We start from the raw sequence: 19,103 nt of genomic DNA on the forward strand, positions 1-19,103 counted from the left end.
GTTCTAGTTACATCAGCCACCTCGAATTTATGCCTTCATTTGTCCAGGAAGTGTGTAGTGTGTGATGATTGTGACAGATGCTTCTCTACTAAGCAAAGTAATTTCTAGAGCCTCACTACTCTTAGTCTGCAAAGTTCATTGCCAGCATTATCATCACAGCAAGTGTCTATGCTGATTTAAATAATAACTTAACCACGTAGCAGCAATTATAGCCACATAAAATGCATTTCATAAAATGCATTCTAAGGACTTCAAGTCCCCTAACCAGAAAACTTAAGTAGAATAAACCTAAATAAGTTTTAAGTCAAAAGCAGGAGAATCAAAACAACAATTACAAGCTTCCTGTCTTAGAAGAAAATGCTGACGCTTATTGCTTTAACCATACAAAATAGTGTATACCTTTAGTAGACATGAACAATTTGGGACAAATTTTGAGTGTACCTATAAGTGTGTAAAATGTATATTTTATGTATTGGGAATAATATTCATAAATCTATTCCTCCAATGTTGTAAAAAATGCATTCACCCTTACTACATTAGTGATTTTACAGCTTAATGAAGCCATTTTTTTTTAATTGCAAATGTCTACCACCGTAGAAGTTTCTTGGCCTTTCTCCACTAAGCCTAACACTTTGAACACCCAAGTTCACTTTTTTTTTTTCCCTTGAGACAGAGTCTTGCTCTGTCACCAGGCTGGAGTGCAGTGGCACGATGTCTGCTCACTGCAACTTCTGCCTCCCAGGTTCAAGCGATTCTCCTGCCTCAGCCTCCCGAGTAGCTGGGACTACAGGCGCGCGCCACCATGCCCGGCTAATTTTTTGTATTTTAGTAGAGACGGGGTTTCACCATGTTGGCCAGGATGGTCTGGAGCGCCTGACCTCGTGATCCGCCCCCCTCAGCCTCCCAAAGTGCTGGGATTACAGGTGTGAGCCACCGCACCCGACCAAGTTCACATTTTTCAAGACTCCTTCTGACGTCTGACAAATTGGTACAATAATAGATTGACATTTGTTGTTTTACTATAGGTCCAATTTAGAAAATGATTTCCATTTTCTCCCTTTCTATCTCACTGAAGGCAACTGATCTGTCAATCAAAACTTTAGATTTATAATTTTTTTCTGTAATCAAAGAGGTGCTATTTACAGAGTTCTTGTGCAAAAGTAGTTTAAGTGAACCCAATTAATAATTCAAGAATGACTTTGTAAGGTGGTTCTTCTATCAGTATTACATTTGAATTCATTTTAATGAAGAAAAAGCCTTTCAAAGTTCTCTTTCCAAAGGGAAGATTAAAAGCTGTGTCTTCGAGACACCACCTAAAAAAGTTAATATCTTTTTTTTTTTTTTTGGAATCTTCTGGTGGTGGTAATGTGAGTTTGTCAATCTTTGCCCGTCCTGTGAATTTGAGAAGCAGAGGAAGACAGAAAAAGACTCCCCCCACGACCCCCGCGCCCCACACAACCCGCCGCCCAGCACACAGCAGGCGCACGAGGAGTCCAGTGTTAGCCGCTGCTGAATTGAGCTCCTCATCCTACACTTGCAGGGGGCGCTTCTTTGGACAGAAAACTGGAATAAAATGTAAATTTTAGACTTCCACCAAGGCCAGGACTAGGGTGAAGGGACTAACGCACTAGTCTCAGGCGCAACTGTTAAGTAACGCTAATCTTGAATGAATGAAATAGTTTTAAAATTGAATGTAATAGCAAAAAAAAAAAAAAAAAAAAAAATCCGTGATAGACAAAATATCAAAACTTTAAATAAAGGCTTGCACTCGCACAACCCGGGCTCAGTGGCTTCGCCCTGCTCCTGGCTCGGTTTCCCAGCTTGGTTCTCTACAAGTCAGAATTCCTAGCAAAATCAAAGTGTGCGCGCGCCCGCCCGAGTACACGCCGCAGAGTTATTTCTGCTTCACCTTCCCTGTTTGAACTCAAGCAGGACAGGATTTTCCCGGGTTCGGTGACTAGCGGAGTGATAAAGCCCGGCGTTCTCCACCTGCAGGCGGAGGCTGACGGCGCGGTCTTTGGTGCGAGCCCGTGCACCGCGGCCGCCCCGCCCCGGTGGGAGGGAGGGACGGAGGGAGCTGCCGGTGTAACGGGAGGAGAGCGCCGGGGGAGCTGGGGCGTCCGTCCCGCTCCCTCGCCTCTTGACTCGCGTGGCCGCCGACCGCCTCCCGCGCCTAGTGTCCGGGACGCGCCCGAACCTGCCGCCTCCGAGCCTGGGGCGGCGCCGCGCGGCCCCGAGCGCTCCCGAAAGCTGCGGTGCGAGTCCGCGGGGCCGACCTCGGAGACGCCTGGGGCCGGGCGCTGCTAGGCGGGAGCGTCTGCACCGGGGAGGCGAGGCTGGGGCTTCTCCCCGACGGGCGGGGGCTGCCAGTGCGTGAGGAAGAGAGCCGGGGACTGGAGAGTGGAGGGAGCAGCGTCGGAGCCGCGCAGGGGACGGGAGTGAGAGCAGGAGCGACGCAGAGCGGCCATCGCCGTGCCCGGGTCGCAGGGCGCCTGGCCCGAGTGAGCATGGCTTCGGCAGCCTGGGCCGTCCTCCAGGTGCTGCTCCTTCTCCCCACTCGCTCTTGGAGCCCTGTAGGAGCAGGAAATCCACGTAAGTACCGCAAATGGTTTAAAAAACTTGCCCTAGGCTATCAGGAAAACTTCGTATTTTTTATTATGGGTAATATTTGGAAGTGGAATTGCAGAACATGTTCCTGAACACAAGGAACCTTAAAAAAATTCTATGGAATTGCAACCCGAAAAAGACGATTTTGTTTACAATAGACTTTCCTCTTGTGGGGTAGTCTAAGATATACCATGCATGTTTTGACTTTTTAATCTATGTATTTGAATATTCATTGAGAAAGTGGACGTTTTCGTAAAACCTGAAAAGAACATCTAAATAAGAGATTAGCCTGCAAATGCTGTCATTTATTCCTTTTTAGGATTGAAACATTTTATGGGAATTAAGTCTAACAGGGAAAAAACTGGCAGACATTACATCATACTGCATCAACTTAGATGTTAGCAGCTTACAGTTTTGCCGACCTTGGCAGCTTCAGAGTTAAGATGCTAATTAACTTCCATGCACTATAGGGACAGAGCGCCTGTAGGCAAAACTAAATTTAAGAACCCCAAATTAATAACCTGCCCTAACTACTAAGGGAATAGCACTGAACACCCCTGCCTGGAGGCTTGGTTTCTCATAGTAGAAAGTTCTTGCTTGAAGACAAAACTCAGCCATTTAGGTGATCTTGAAAATTATTCATCTCTGGATGCTAATATTTTACATTATTTAATTTGCCATTGGGTTCCCTGTTTTTTATTTTCCTTAATTTGGTAAACATCTAGGAAGCCTTTATTTCTAGAGTGGGCTATGATTCTGATATAATGATGATATTCCAGACAGTTGAGCAAATTGTAATGTACCCATATTTTATCACACATAAAAATGTTTACATAACATTACATTTTTTTTTTTTTTTTTTGGCTTGGAGTAAATCTCTATCAGGGAGTTGTCTTTCTTTCTTGATTAATCAAACCATGAGACTAGAATTTTTAAAATGTCTTCCTCCTTCTTCTGAAATCACTTTTGTCTTTCAGTGGCATATCCCCACTCTCAACTTCAGCCCCCTCCTACGAAAATCTCCTTTGAAATAAGTTCCAATAAGTGCTAGTGGCCATGTTTGTAAATTTAGATTACTCCAGAATAACCAAGGGTAGCTTCCAGCAGTTCTCCTAAGCTGTCATGAAAAGTTTGCCGTAGCTCAGTGCTGTTCTACCCGTGGGCTCAAGCCTGGGTTCTTCACACACAAGGCACGCACATGGGTTCATGCACTCACTGTGCATCATGATTCAGCTACGCCTTAGTTAAATCCTACACCTGGTGTGCCCCTCCCAAAAACGCACTGGACTCCTTTGGTCAGATGCTGTACCGTGTTTCAGATTCAACTTTAATCTGCTTTTGTGAGAAGGCTTTGTTAATAAAACGTGGTTACTTACATCAAATCAAAATCCTTAGGTCTTGTAACGGAAACTGCTGTTTGGCTTAAATATAAACACATAAATGAGTTACTTATAGAAACGGATGCTAGAGTAATTCACCAACCAACTGGCAAAATACAACAACAAGATAAGTCACTAGAGGTCACTCTTACTATTGAATAAACAGGGCTTCAAAAAGACCTTCCTGGAGAAAAGCAAAGCAATGAAATCTGAGTGAGACCCTGGCACCACCTTTCCTGTTTTTATTACATAGTTGTGATTATTTTTTATTCTCAGGATTAGTTGTATTAATAGTCATTTTGCTTGGAATCCAGTGGAAGGATTACAAAGCCCATAGAAATTAAGCTCTTCTCCTTTACAGTGAACATTCTTCTTGGAGGAGGGGAGGGCAGGGACAGATGTTCCAAATGGACTTAGCACCAGACGGGGCTCTCGCCAGTCGCTGAGTGACACTTAGAATTTCAGTACTACTATTGTGGGTGTTTTCAGTCTTCTTTCGTTGATGAAACTTAATATCCTCACATCTAATAAATTTTACTAATTTTAAATTACCTTTTAGATCAAGTAATTCTTCCAGATAAAACCATGTAACTATAATAATGGGACCACCTTGAATACTAAGAAGAAAGTTAATAAGGACATTGAAAAGTTTCCTTCTCATGTAGACACCATGAGCTGCTCACGTTATTTGCAGCTGGTTTTCCAGAAGCACATTGGCCACCCACCAAGGCAGCCTGTTGATGATGGCATGAAATGGCCCTTCATGAGAAGAGCTCTCTAGGCCGGGCACGGTGGCTCATGTCTGTAATCCCAGCACTTTGGGAGGCCGAGGTGGGTGGATCACCTGAGGTCAGGAGTTCAAGACCAGCTTGGCCAACATGGTGAAACCCTGTCTCTACTAAAAATACAAAAAATTAGCCGGGCGTGGTGGCAGGCCCCTGTAATCACAGCTACTCAGTAGGCTGAGGCAGGAGAATCGCTTGAACCCGGGAGATGGAGATTGCAGTGAGCCGAGATGGCGCCATAGCACTCCAGCCTGGGCAACAAGAGCAAAACGCAAAACTCCGACTCAGGAAAAAAAAAAAAAAAAAAAAAAAAAAAAAAAAAAAAAAAAAAAAAAAGCTCTCTAAACATTTGGCATTTTAGGGATTATGTGCAGTTTATCTGAATGTTATTTGACCCGACAAATACATGGGAAAACTTTGTTAGGAGGATTCTACATGAGGGGAAATGTTTTCCTAACTTCAGTGCCCATAGACTTATTCTTTGTTTGTTTAGACTATTTTGAATCATCCTGCATACGCTTCATCTTTTTGAGGATACAGTATCCAGAAAGGACTGCATTCTTTGCATTTCACGATAGTTACTGTTAATATAAAAGCAATAAATGTTTCACCTGTTTTTTCTTCTGAACTTTTCAGTGGAAGTGGGTATAAAATTCTGAGGACAGACCATAGATTCTTGCATTTTCCTTATGTTGTTTTATCTGTTTATCCTTCACCAAAGGACGGGAACAAAGACTTGAACACATCTCTTCATGTTAAAATCATCCTTGTGACTTTGCTGTTTCTTTTTGAACATGAAGACATTGTGATGTGGGAGAAAGGGTGTGGGCAAATCTGACTTCCATTGTAGCTTACATTAATCAATATTTGTGTCTCGTAATAAGAGTTGGATTAGTCACAATTTATCTAAGAGTTATTTTTTGACTCTCAATTTGTCTCCTTGCCTGAGAGTGAGTGAAAGGTCACGTATTGCTCTCATCGAGTCCCTGAAAATAACAGGAAGAATCAAGAGAATGATTGAACTCTGGGCACTGATCCCAGGGAAACACAAACAAATGGCTGGGCAGATGTTGCAGAAATTCCTGTAATTGGTAAAATGCTGAGTAATAGCCTTTGATGTAACTTTTCAGTGGGTTAATTTATTCATTACTTAGCCTAAAACACTTTTAATTTTAATTGCCTCAATTTTTCCCCTAAATGGTTAGGTTTTTCAAGTTTGCCAGCCAGCCTGGGGAAAGAAGGGTAAGCCTACTATAGAGTGTGTGTGGGTTAGTTAGGAAACTCACTTATGATATAAAATGTGTCAGGAAAGATATCTCACAGAGTATAGGAATAATTATTTTTGTAGATGTTTCGTTTTGGACCTTTTAGTAATACCATTTAAAGAGAGATTCTGCAGATGAGTAACAGACTCTTAATTTTAGTGTCAAATGGTACTCTATAAAAAATGGAGTTCAGGCTTGGTGCAGTGGCTCAAGTCTGTAATCCCAACACTTTGGGAGGCCGAGGCAGGTGGATCACTTGAGGTCAGGAGTTTGAAACCAGCCTGGCCAACATGGTGAAACCCCATCTCTACTAAAAATACAAAAAAATTAGCCAGGCATGGTGGCAGGTGCCTGTGAGGAGGCAGTGAGCTGAGATTGCGCCACTGCACTGCAGCCTGGGTGGCAGAGTGAGACTCTGTCTCAAAAAAAAAAAAAAAAAAAAAAAAAGGAGTTCAGATGCCTTTATTCATGTTCACCAAACTCTATACAAATAGTACGGAGCATAAGTAGCCCGTGGAAATGATAATCAATTCCAAGACATTGGTTCAATCATGAAAAAAGAAAAATCCAATTACTTGGTATTCTTCTTCCTCTTCCTCTTCTCTCCTCTTTTTGAACAGTTGAGTCCAGAGTCTTTCAGTTCAGCTTAGGCATCCATTCTGGGTAGTGGGGAGGCCCAGGGCCATGGCGGAGCATTCAGAAACCAGCAGGGTAAGATAAGCATCCACAGCATAGCAAGGATGGGGACCTGGAGAGACAGGAGACAGCACTGGTGGTGACCTATAGCAAGTTGTCAGAGGTTGAGTGGGGTGAGGAAAGCGGCATTCCAGATTGACAGAGACTGAAAAACAAGGCAACTAAATACTATTCTGCATTAAATGCTTGTGTTATAAAAGACATGATTGGGAATTGGTGAAACTTGAACAAGATTGAGAATTAAATATTGGAGCTTTATCCATGATGACTGTGATGATCATATTATGGTTATATAGGAGATCATCTTTGTTGTAGGAAATGCACATTGAAGTATTCAGGGGTGATACAGCATGTTAGCATAGTTCTTCCATGTTTTCTGTAAATTTGTTTCAAAGTCAAATGGTTACTTTAAAAAACATTCAAAATTGTGCTTAAAGGAAACATGGACCAATAGAAAAACTCAAAATAAGTAAATGTAGTTAAATTGATGCATTTTATCTCAGAGATGTAGATTAAAAATAAAGAGGCTGAAAAAAATCAAACAATTATTGAGAAATAGCAGTTCATTTATGTATGACTCTAAATCAAACTAGCCTGGATTTCTGAATGAAAAAGGTGTAATTGGCCTTGGGATTGTTCTCCATTCTTTTTGGGAAGTTTATTGCCTAGGACATCTGTATCAATCTTCAAAGTACTTTTTAAAGCTTGGATGTCGGAACGAACCCTCAGACTGACCGTCGCCTGGTCTGGAATGGGCTTCCGCACCTTTGATGAGACTCTTCACTGGAAGGTTGCTTGCCCCAGGCCGGGTTGCTCCACGTTGTAAGAGCATGTGCGAACGCTTGGTTGTACATGATTGTGCACATGTCCTTTTCCACTTGACATATAAAGCATAGAATTGTTTTAAATGTCTTTTGTCAAGGATTTCATATATCTGCTTGATGTGTTGTGATACGGTATAAAAGGAAAGTGTGAAATTCATTACTTATGAGAGCCTTAACAGGCCTACAGTAAATCTATTTTTTGAAAAAAAAATTGGAGTATATGCTTAGCTTTGTTAAAATTTTATAATGAAATGACTACTCTGGTAATAAAAATTTAAAAATACCATAAAGTGGTGGCTAAAAATGATACTGCATGTGTTCCAGTTAATGAACATTTTTGTCATAATAAGAAGAGTGATTGAAATCTAAAAACATTTGAGATTTTAAAACAGTTTTAACCTTATAACTACAGGATTATAATTTAAGTAGCATACCTACTTAATAAGGCAGCAGTTAAAATTATTGCTAAGAATTAAATTACCAAGAGGACATGGTCTAATATGTATTGCCTGGGCTGTGGTTTGAATTACTTTTGATTAAGTATAATCACATTTTTTGAGAGTTTAAAAACAGAGGATATTACTTGCTTCTAATTCACAGATGTGTTTATGAACCACTGGCAATTAAAGCATTTGCAATTGAGGCCTTAAGAAAATTTTAGGTTAAAATCAATATATTGAGTTATGCCTTATAATTCAGTATATGCTTATACTTTATATGCTTTACGGAGTTTTGAATATATAATATATATAATATTATGTTTTTCCAGGAAATATATTTCTTGTAGTTCCTTGACTTACTTTGTAACCAAATCCAATGGAAAAAAGTTATCGAATGTCATGGTTTCTCAGGCAAGTGTAGAGCTAGGGAAATGATATACATACATATTGGGAATCTTTTAAAAGGCTTGGACTTGGTAGCTCAAATCTTCTACAACCTTGAGCTTCAACTTTCTGGCCAGCTCAGATTCTTCACTGTCCTTTTAATGTAAAGTCAATGTTTATGGAACACTAGACCGAAATGGAAGGGTTTCTTTGGAAACTGAGCAAGCAATTGAATTAGTCTTTGTCTTAATGGAGTGATTTGATCTAAAATATTACCTGTCAGTTTTAGATATCTATTCAATCAGAGCTGCCTCCATATGCGCAAATGATACTTTGTCTTGGATTTTGAGATATCTTAGCCCTCAGACAAGCTAATAGAATTTAAGTTGAACCTGGTGTTTTAGGGACAGTTGAATTGTTGGGTGCCCAGGAAAACAGTCACATTTTTCTATAAGTATGTATTTATTTGGCTGGAATGTGGGGGAGGAAGAAGTTATAAGTGAATTAAAAAAAACACTGTCTCAATGTCACATGTTAAATTAAATAAAATTACGGGCAGAACTACGTGAGTTTATGATTGCTGCCACTGGGAGCAGAGACTATTTACAGCTTACATGTATAACAGAAGGAGGGATTTAAAATACAGTATTATGCCTGCCCTGATACAGTTAACCTCCTCCACCTGCTCCCCACACACATATACACACATGCATATCCTCAGACTATGAAAGAAGGGTGTCTCTCAGACATCCTATCTCTAACCCAGCTTCTAACAGGTCCCTGGAGTCTAGTCTTTTTGAACACAGCAGTGAAGATAAAGATGGGGAAAGGGCTTTGATTTCAAGTCCACTAGATACAATAGATTCCTAATTTAATTTCGAAGACAAATCAATTATTAACACAAATACAAAGAGAACAGTATTTTAAGCAAAGCCTCTGTTGTGGGAGATTACCTTTTAAGGTGTCTCCCAATTAGGTTTCCTATTTTAAATGACTTTTTGAAGACTATATCTGTGTAATAGAAATATATTTGATGATTCTCAACTTTAAGAACGTCACGTTTGCTATAATTAAGATATTTATGAATTTATTGTTAGAAGATTGATAGAAAAAGTAATGCAACATCAAATGGGAAAATAAATATCTATATAATAATATATAGCTGTTCAAATATAGGCTTTATGATTCTTGTGCTAATTTGAACTGCTGTACAACATCAGGAGAAAAGTCCACAGTTGTGTTAAGAAAGCTCTTATAAGCCTATGAAATTTTATAGCACAGGCTGTCACAGAACCTACAATTTACAAACATTTGTAAAAGTTAGGAAAAGTTTTGGGTTCCTCAATAAAAATTGATTTTGCTTAGCTTTAAGAAATCAACTAATTTATCTCTTTTTATTCTCATCCATTAACAATTAAAGGAACCCAAATGGTTTTTAAAAATTATAATAAAACTAAGCTAATATCACATAGATTTTGAGATACTGTGAATAACCATATAAAATAATAATTTGCTATTTTTCATGTATAAAAATAAGCTTAACACGCTTATCAATACATCTTGAACTATAAGAGATTTATTTCAGCAATGTTGCCAAAGGGCAAGCAATGCCTGCTGCCCATAGAAAACTCTGAATTCCCTAAGCTCAGGGCTCCTCACTTGTCATGTAACCCACTGCCTGTGCACACATCCAACTGTGCCCATCCATGTTTCCCCAGAGGACTTGGAGGCAAGGAAATTGATGCAGACATGCTGGTGCTCATATTGTTTGCTATGCTGTAAGTAATACAGTCCTTTGCTTTGACCCAGGAATCTTCTGCCGCAACCATGAAACAAACCGTCAGGCTCATTTGTTAGCTCGCAAGTAGGGTAAAATCTCTCTTCACGGTTCTTCACATGTACTTGTCTGTGCAATGGTCGTCGTCTTCATGAATATAATGATAACATGACATAAGTAGTGAGAAGATCTTACCTATAGATAAGCAAACACTGCAATATAAAAATAGCATATGTCATTTCATAAATCACAGTTGACACATTCTAGAGAAGAGATTGGGCAGCCTTCCTTTTTTGGATGGCACAGTTGATTCTACTGTCCTCATTTCTTCCTCTCTTTTCTGGGATATGTGGAAGAATTGCTGTGACAAAGCTCTTCTCCTGGGTGGCCAGGGTTGATTGTCAATTTGTTTTGTTTTTGGCAGGCTAGGCAGATGTCCTCTACCTCCTTCTTCATGCCGTGTGACATTCATCCCTTTGATTTTCCTATTGTGTTTTATTTAGTATTTTAGAATACTGCCCACATTCCATTCTGGAAAGTCCGCTGTCCCAGCCAGAGTTTTCTTAGAAAGCTGAGCCTGTGATGGGCATTGGTGCAGGTAGCCTCTTCTGGAAAGTGAGCTCATAAAAGAGGGAAGAATGGAATAGAGAAGAAAAATCCAACAACAGGGGACATCACTGAGCTGGTCACTTCTGTGAGCAACTGGGGCATGAACTCCCTGGGAAGCTCTCAGGAAGCCAGTAGAATGTGTTTCACAGCTGTGCCTCTGAGAGACAGTGGTCAGGGGGGAATGCATTTATCCCGAGTCCTGTCCAGGGATTCAGCACTGCCCTTGGGGCACTGATTCCTGGCTCTCAGGAGAGGAATATGAATGAATGGGTTGCGACTGGGTGTCTGCAGGCATCGCAGAGGCCAAGAGACAAAAAGAGAACTCGAACACTTAACTTCTTAGGAGTAACTTCCTAAGAACGCTTAGGAAGGCGCTGCCACATTACACTGTGTGGAGCCCGTTAGCCCAGCACTAGCCAGAGTAAAAGGAGAGCCAAGAAGTATGAGGCAGGGCAGAGGAGGTGACCTGCCACAGTGTAGTTGATAACCATAGGGCACCTTTCTACAAAATGAGTCCATGTATTTATTCAGTTTTAACACATTTACGTTAAGGAAGCAAGTTTTGCCTTCATGCTGATTTCATGGTTACATTTTTCAATATTAGATTCAAACTCCTAAGAAAAGCACACCAGCATCTTCAGTTTTTCTCCTCGGCTTTTCTGAGTTACTAATTCCCTTCTGCATTTGTCCTGCCCCCATGGTACTGTCTTCCCTCAGCCAGGTATGTAACATTTTTCCTATCACCGTGACTTTGCATATTTTTTTTCCTGAAAAATCCACAATACCTTTTCCCTAATTTCTCTTGGAATACTGCAAACCAAACTGTATGATGCCTTTCCTGACCACACTTCCTCACTTTCATTACTCTTTTCATGGAAAATCCACAATAGGTACCTTTATGTGCCTCTCTTATTACACTGGGCTTATTGTATAGCAGTAGCTTTTGCATATATCACTGTCACATGACTGTGATATAATTGAGAGGCATTTTGTATCACCAGCACCTAGCACCATGCCCAGAATATGATCAGTAGTCAATATCTATAGAATGTGAATAAATGGGTGGCTAGCTCAGATTCATGGAAACACAGGGAATGATGAGACTGAAGTAATGGGTCAGCAGAGTTATAGCGTTCAGGGTAGTATTATAAAAATAAAACTGAGAAGCCAACTTTGACCTAAAATCCCCTTTACTTTTACAGTTGGCATTTTGAATTCAAATATAGGTATTTATCACCTACAACTATCGTTTACCATTTAATTAAACTCAAACTGCATTCCAACCTGTCAGAGTAAGGTGGACCCAGATTCTCTTTTTTAACCACCACTCCCCAAATTTCCTTTATAGGCTCTGTGTGAGAGAAATAGAATGAATAGGATACACATAGGAGATTTACTGTAAAGAACTGGCTCGTGTGGTTATGGAGCGTGGGAAATCTCATCTGTGGGGTGAGCTGGCAGGCTGGAGATTGAAGGAGAGTTGACGTTCTGTTTGAAGGCCGACAGGCCAGAAGAGCTGCTGCTGCAGATGAATTCTAGAGAATTCTCTCTTTTCTGGTGGTGGTAGGGGGTCAGTATTTTTGTTCCATCCAGGCCTTCAGCTGATTGGTTGAGGCGCACCCAAGTATGGAGGGCAGTGTGTTTTACTCGACCAATTAAATGGTTAATCTCCTCCCAAAACACCCTCGTAGAAGCATCCAGAATAATGTTTGACCAAATATCTGGGACCCCTGGCCTAGTCAAATTGACACATGAAATTACCCATCACATCATCCGTACTTTTGATTAATCAAATTGCCTTTACAAGGGGACAGCTAATAAGTCAGCACACAAACCGAACGCTGTGCTGCAGCTGCGCTTTTCGGCCCGTTGCTCAGGCATTTCCTCTCCCGGGATCGCCTCATGTCTTGGACCTCCGCGGCACCTCAGAGGCCACCTCCTTCCTTTTAGTGCTTCCACCCAGAACTTCTCTCATTTTTCTGTGAAACAGGTGTTGAGACTAGAAGACAAACTCCTTTTGAATTTGTATAAAAAAATTAACATTTTCTTATATCTGCGTCACTCATCGTGGACTGCAATCCCTTCTTGTCAGCATTTGTTTTGTATTTTACCATCTAAAGAGTTCCCTTTTCAGGTGGTGGGAACCTGAGAAAAATTGTCTATTTTCTTTAAAAAAAAAATTTTTTTTAATACCTTAAGTTCTAGGGTACATGTGCACAATGTGCAGGTTTGTCACATACGTATACATGTGCTGTGTTGGTATGCTGCACCCATTAACTCGTCATTTACATTAGGTATATCTCCTAATGCTATCCCTCCCCAATCCCCCTCCCCATGACAGGCCCCAGTGTGTGATGATCCCCTTCCTGTGTCCAAGTGTTCTCATTGTTCAGTTCCCACCTATGAGTGAGAACATGCGGTTTTTGGTTTTCTGTCCTTGCGATAGTTTGCTCAGAATGATTCTTTCAGCTTTATCCAAGTCCCTACAAAGGACATGAACTCAACCTTTTTTATGGCTGCATAGTATTCTATGGTATATATGTGCCCCATTTTCTTAATCCATTCTATCATTGATGGACACTTGGGTTGGTTCCAAGTCTTTGCTATTGTGAATAGTGCCACGATAAACATACATGTGCATGTGTCTTTATAACAGCATGATTTATAATCCTTTGGTTATATACCCAGTAATGGGATGGCTAGGTCAAATGGTATTTCTAGTTCTAGATCCTTGAGGAATCGCCACACTGTCTTCCACAATGGTTGAACTAGTTTGCAGTCCCACCAACAGTGTAAAAGTGTTCCTATTTCTCCACATCCTCTCCAGCACCTGTTGTTTCCTGACTTTTTAATGATTGCCATTCTAACTGGTGTGAGATGGTATCTCATTGTGGTTTTGATTTGCATTTCTCTGATGGTCAGTAATGAGCATTTTTTCATGTGTCTGTTGGCTGCATAAATGTCTTCTTTTGAGAAGTGTCTGTTCATATCCTTTGCCCAGTTTTTGATGGGGTCGTTTGATTTTTCTAAATTTGTTTGAGTTCTTTGTATATTCTGGATATTAGTCCTTTGTCAGATGGGTAAATTGTAAAAATTTTCTCCCATTCTGTAGGTTGCCTGTTCACTCTGATGGTAGTTTCTTTTGCTGTGCAGAAGCCCTTTAATTAGCTCCCATTTGTCAATTTTGACTTTTGTTGCCATTGCTTTTGGTGTTTTAGTCATGAAGTCCTTGCCCATGTCTATGTCCTGAATGGTATTGCCTAGGTTTTTTTCTAGGGTTTTTATGGTTTTAGGTCTGACATTTAAGTCTTTCATCCATCTTGAATTAATTTTTGTATAAGGTGTAAGGAAGGGATCTAGTTTCAGCTTTCTACATATGGCTAGCCAGTTTTCCCAGCACCATTTATTAAATAGGGAATCCTTTCCCCATATCTTGTTTTTGTCAGGTTTGTCCAAGATCAGATGGTTGTAAATGTGTGGTGTTATTTCTGAGGCCTCTGTTCTGTTCCATTGGTTTATATCTCTGTTTTGGTACCAGTACCATGCTGTTTGGTTACTGTAGCCTTGTAGTATAGGTTGAAGTCAGGTGGCATGATGCCTCCAGCTTTGTTCTTTTGGCTTAGGATTGTCTTGGCAGTGTGGGGTCTTTTTTGGTTCCATATGAACTTTAGTTTTTTCCAGTTCTGTGGAGAAAGTCATTAGTAGCTTGATGGGGATGGCATTGAATCTATAAATTACCTTGAGCAGTATGATATCATGATATCATAAGAGCAATATCACGATATTGATTCTTCCTATCCGTGAGCATGGAATGTTCTTCCATTTGTTTGTGTCCTCTTTTATTTCACTGAGCAGTGGTTTGTAGTTCTCCTTGAAGAGGTCCTTCACATCCCTTGTAAGTTGGATTCCTAGGTATTTTATTCTCTTTGAAGCAATTGTGAAAGGGTGTTCACTCATGATTTGGCTCTCTGTTATTGATGTATAGGAATGCCTGTGATTTTTGCACATTAATTTTGTATCCTGAGACTTTGCGGAAGTTGCTTATCAGCTTAAGGAGATTTTGGCCTGAGACAGTGGGGTTTTCTAAATATACAATTGTGTCATCTGCAAACAGGGACAATTTGACTTCCTCTTTTCCTAATTGAATACCCTTTATTTCTTTCTCCTGCCTGAATATCCTGGCCAGAACTTCCAACACTGTGTTGAATAGGAGTGGTGAGAGAGGGCATCCCTGTCTTGTGCCAGTTTTCAAAGGGAATGCTTCCAGTTTTCGTCCATTCAGTATGATATTGGCTATGTGTTTGTCATAAATAACTCATTATTTTGCCATACGTCCCATCAATACCTAGTTTATTGAGAGTTTTTAGCATGAAGGGCTGTTGAATTTTGTTGCAGGCCTTTTCTGCATGTATTGAGATAATAATGTGGTTTTTGTCTTTGGTTCTGTTTGTATGATGGATTACATTTATTGATTCGTGTACGTTGAACCAGCCTTGCATCCCAGGGATGAAGCCAACTTGATCATGGTGGATAAGCTGTTTGATGTGCTGCTAGATTCGGTTTGCCAGTATTTTATTGAGGATTTTTGCATCAGTGTTCATCGGGGATATTGATCTAAAATTCTCTTTTTTTGTTGTGTCTCTGCCGGGCTTTGGTATCAGCCTGATGTTGGCCTCATAAAATGAGTAAGGGAGGATTCCCTCTTTTTCTGTTGATTGGAATAGTTCCAGAAGGAATGGTATCAACTCCTCTTTGTACCTCTGGTAGAATTTGCCTGTGAGTCCATCTGGTCCTGGACTTTTTTTGGTTGGTAGGCTCTTAATTATTGCCTCAATTGCAGAGCCAATTATTGGTCTATTCGGGGATCCAGCTTCTTCCTCGTTTAGTCTTGGGAGAGTGTAAGTGTCCAGGAAATTATCCATTTCTTCTAGGTTTTCTAGTTTATTTGCATAGAGGTGTTTATAGTACTCTCTGATGGTAGTTTGTGTTTCTGTGGGATCAGTGGTAATATCCCCTTTATCATTTTGTATTGCGTCTATTTGATTCTTCTCTCTTGCTTATTAGTCTTGCTAGTGGTCTATGAATTTTGTTGATCTTTTCACAAAAACAGCTCCTGGATTTATTGATTTTTTGAAGGGTTTTTTGTGTCTCTATCTCCTTCAGTTCTGCTCTGATCTTAGTTATTTCTTGCCTTCTGCTAGCTTTGAATGTGTTTGCTCTTGCTTCTCTAGTACTTTTAATTGTGATGTTAGGGTGTCAATTTTAGATCTTTCCTACTTTTTCTTGTGGGCATTTAGTGTTATAAATTTCCCTGTACACACTGCTTTAAATGTGTCCCAGAGATTCTGGTATGTTGTGTCTTTGTTCTCATTGGTTTCAAAGAACATCTTTATTTCTGCCTTTATTTTGTTATGTACCCAGTAGTCATTCAAAAGCAGGTGTTCAGTTTCCATGTAGTTGAGCGGTTTTGAGTGAGTTTCTTAATCCTGAGTTCTAGTTTGATTGCACTGTGGTCTTGAGAGAGAGTTTGTTATAATTTCTGTTCTTTTACATTTGCCGAGGAGTACTTTACTTCCAACTATGTGGTCAATTTTGGAATAAGTGTGATGTGGTGCTGAGAAGAATGTATATTCTGTTGATTTGTGGCTGAGAGTTCTGTAGATGTCTATTAGGTCCGCTTGGTGCAGAGCTGAGTTCAATTCCTGGATATCCTTGTTAACTTTCTGTCTCATTGATCTGTCTGATGTTGACAGTGGTGTGTTAAAGTCTCCCATTATTATTGTGTGGGAGTCTAAGTCTCTTTGTAGGTTTCTACGGACTTGCTTTATGAATTTGAGTGCTCCTGTATTGGGTGCGTATATATTTAAGATAGTTAGCTCTTCTTGTTGAATTGATCCCTTTACCATTATGTAATGGCCTTCTTTGTCTCTTTTGATCTTGGTTGGTTTAAAGTCTGTTTTATCAGAGACTTAAGATTGCAACCCCTGCTTTTTTTTATTTTCCATTTGCTTGGTAGACCTTCCTCCATCCCTTTATTTTAAGCCTATGTGTGTCTCTGCACGTGAGATGGATCTCCTGAATGCAGCACACTGACAGGTCATGACTGTCTCTCCAGTTTGCCAGTCTGTGTCTTTTAATTGGAGCATTTAGCCCATTTACATTTACGGTTAATATTGTTATGTGTGAACTTCGATCCTGTCATTATGATGTTAGCTGGTTATTTTGCTCATTAGTTGATGCAGTTTCTTCCTAGTATCACTGGTCTTTACAATTTGGCATGTTTTTGCAGTGGCTGGTACTGGTTGTTCCTTTCCATGTTTAGTGCTTCCTTCAGGATCTCTTGTAAGGCAGGCCTGGTGGTGACAAAATCTCTAAGCATTTGCTTGTCTGTAAAGGATTTTATTTCTCCTTCACTTATGAAGCTTAGTTTGGCTGGATGTGAAATTCTGGTTTGAAAATTCTTTTCTTTAAGAATGTTGAATGTTGGCCCCCACTCTCTTCTGGCTTGTACAGTTTCTGCCGAGAGATCCGCTGTTAGTCTGATTGGCTTCCCTTTGTGGGTAACCCATCCTTTCTCTCTGGCTGCCCTTAATATTTTTTCCTTCATTTCAACTTTGGTGAATCTGACAATTATGTGTCTTGGAGTTGCTCTTCTTGAGCAGTGTCTTTGTGGCATTCTCTGTATTTCCTGAATTTGAAAGTTGGCCTGCCTTGTTAGGTTGGGGAAGTTCTCCTGGATAATATCCTGAAGAGCGTTTTCCAAGTTGGTTCTGTTCTCCCCGTCACTTTCGGGTACAACAATCAGATGTAGATTTGGTCTTTTCATATAGTCCCATATTTGTTGGAGACTTTGTTCGTTTCTTTTCACTCTTTTTTCTCTAAACTTCTCTTCTCACTTCATTTTATTCATTTGATCTTCAGTCACTGATACCCTTTCTTCCCCTTGATCGAATCGGCTACTGAAGCTTGTGCATGCGTCATGTAGTTCTTGTGCCATGGTTTTCAGCTCCATCAGGCCATTTAAGGTCTTCTCTACACTGTTTATTCTAGTTAGCCATTCATCTTATCTTTTTTCAAGGTTTTTAGCTTCTTTGCGATGGGTTCAAACATCCTCCTTTAGCTCGGAGAAGTTTGTTATTACCGATTGTCTGACGCCACCTTCTCTCAACTTGTCAAAGTCATTATCAGTCCAGCTTTGTTCCATTGCTGGTGAGGAGCTGTGTTCCTTTGGAGGAGAAGAGGTGCTCTGATTTTTAGAATTTTCAGCTTTTCTGCTCTGGTTTCTCTCCATCTTTGTGGTTTTATCTACCTTTGGTCTTTGCTGATGGTGATGTCCAGATGGGGTTTTGGTGTGGATGTCCTTTCTGTTTGTTAGTTTTCCTTCTGACGGTCAGGACCCTCAGCTGCAGATCTGTTGGAGTTTGCTGGAGGACCCTGTTTGCCTGGGTATCACCAGCAGAGGCTGCAGAACAGCAAATATTGCAGAATGGCAAATGTTGCTGCCTGATCCTTCCTCTGGAAGCTTCGTCTCAGAGGGGCACCTGGCTGTATGAGTTGTCAGTTGGCCCCTACTGGGAGGTGTCTCCCAGTTAGGCTACTCGGGGGTCAGGGACCCACTTGAGGCAGTCTTTCTGTTCTCAGATCTCAAACTCCGTGCTGGGAGAACCACTACTGTCTTCAAAGCTCAGTTGGAAATGCAGAAATCACCTGTCTTCTGTGTCACTCACCTTGGGAGCTGTAGACTGGAGCTGTTCGTGTTTGGCCATCTTGGAACTGGACCTGTCTTTCTATTTTCTTATCCTTATGAGCTTTGTCAAAAGAATGCAGCTTCTTCTGGTTTCTCTTATGAGTGTAAAAAAAATCTCTGATTGCATTTAGCAATTTTTGCAAGTCTTAATTTGTTCCGGGGTTTAATTCACTTTGCTTTGTATTGCCTCCTTTTAATGTTCCTTTTCATTATAAGTATTCTTTTTTTTTTTTTTTTTTTTTTGATATGGAGTCTTGCTCTGTCACCCAGGCTGGAGTGCAGTGGTGTGATCTCGGCTCACTGCAACCTCTGCCTCTCGGGTTCAAACAATTCTCCTGCCTCAGCCTCCCAAGTAGCTGGGATTGCATTCGCCGGCTACCATGCCCAGCTAATTTTTGTATTTTTACTAGAGATGGTGTTTTACCATGTTGGCCTGCCTGGTCTCAAACTCCTGACCTTGTGATCTGCCCACCTCGTCCTCCCAAAGTGCTGAGATTACAGGCGTGAGTCTCTGTGCCCGGCGTCATTGTAAATATTCTTTCTTTGGTTACTTTGCCCATTTCTCTCTTCTTCAGTGGAATTTTTTCTTC

General features: G+C 40.6%; 1 protein-coding gene across 1 annotated transcript in view; it reads left to right on the forward strand.

Moving 5' to 3' along the window:
* Nucleotides 1-2,411: 2,411 nt before the first annotated feature.
* The window catches only part of LOC126937935 (contactin-associated protein-like 3), a 235,546-nt gene continuing 218,854 nt past the window's right edge, over nt 2,412-19,103 (forward strand). The window contains exon 1 of the mRNA XM_050761826.1: nt 2,412-2,592. Within this exon, the coding sequence (XP_050617783.1) occupies nt 2,508-2,592 (85 nt within the window). The 5' untranslated portion in view covers nt 2,412-2,507. The remainder of the gene's footprint in view (nt 2,593-19,103) is intronic.

This window comes from Macaca thibetana, chromosome 15 (genome assembly GCF_024542745.1).
Source record: "Macaca thibetana thibetana isolate TM-01 chromosome 15, ASM2454274v1, whole genome shotgun sequence".
Classification (NCBI taxonomy): domain Eukaryota; kingdom Metazoa; phylum Chordata; class Mammalia; order Primates; family Cercopithecidae; genus Macaca; species Macaca thibetana.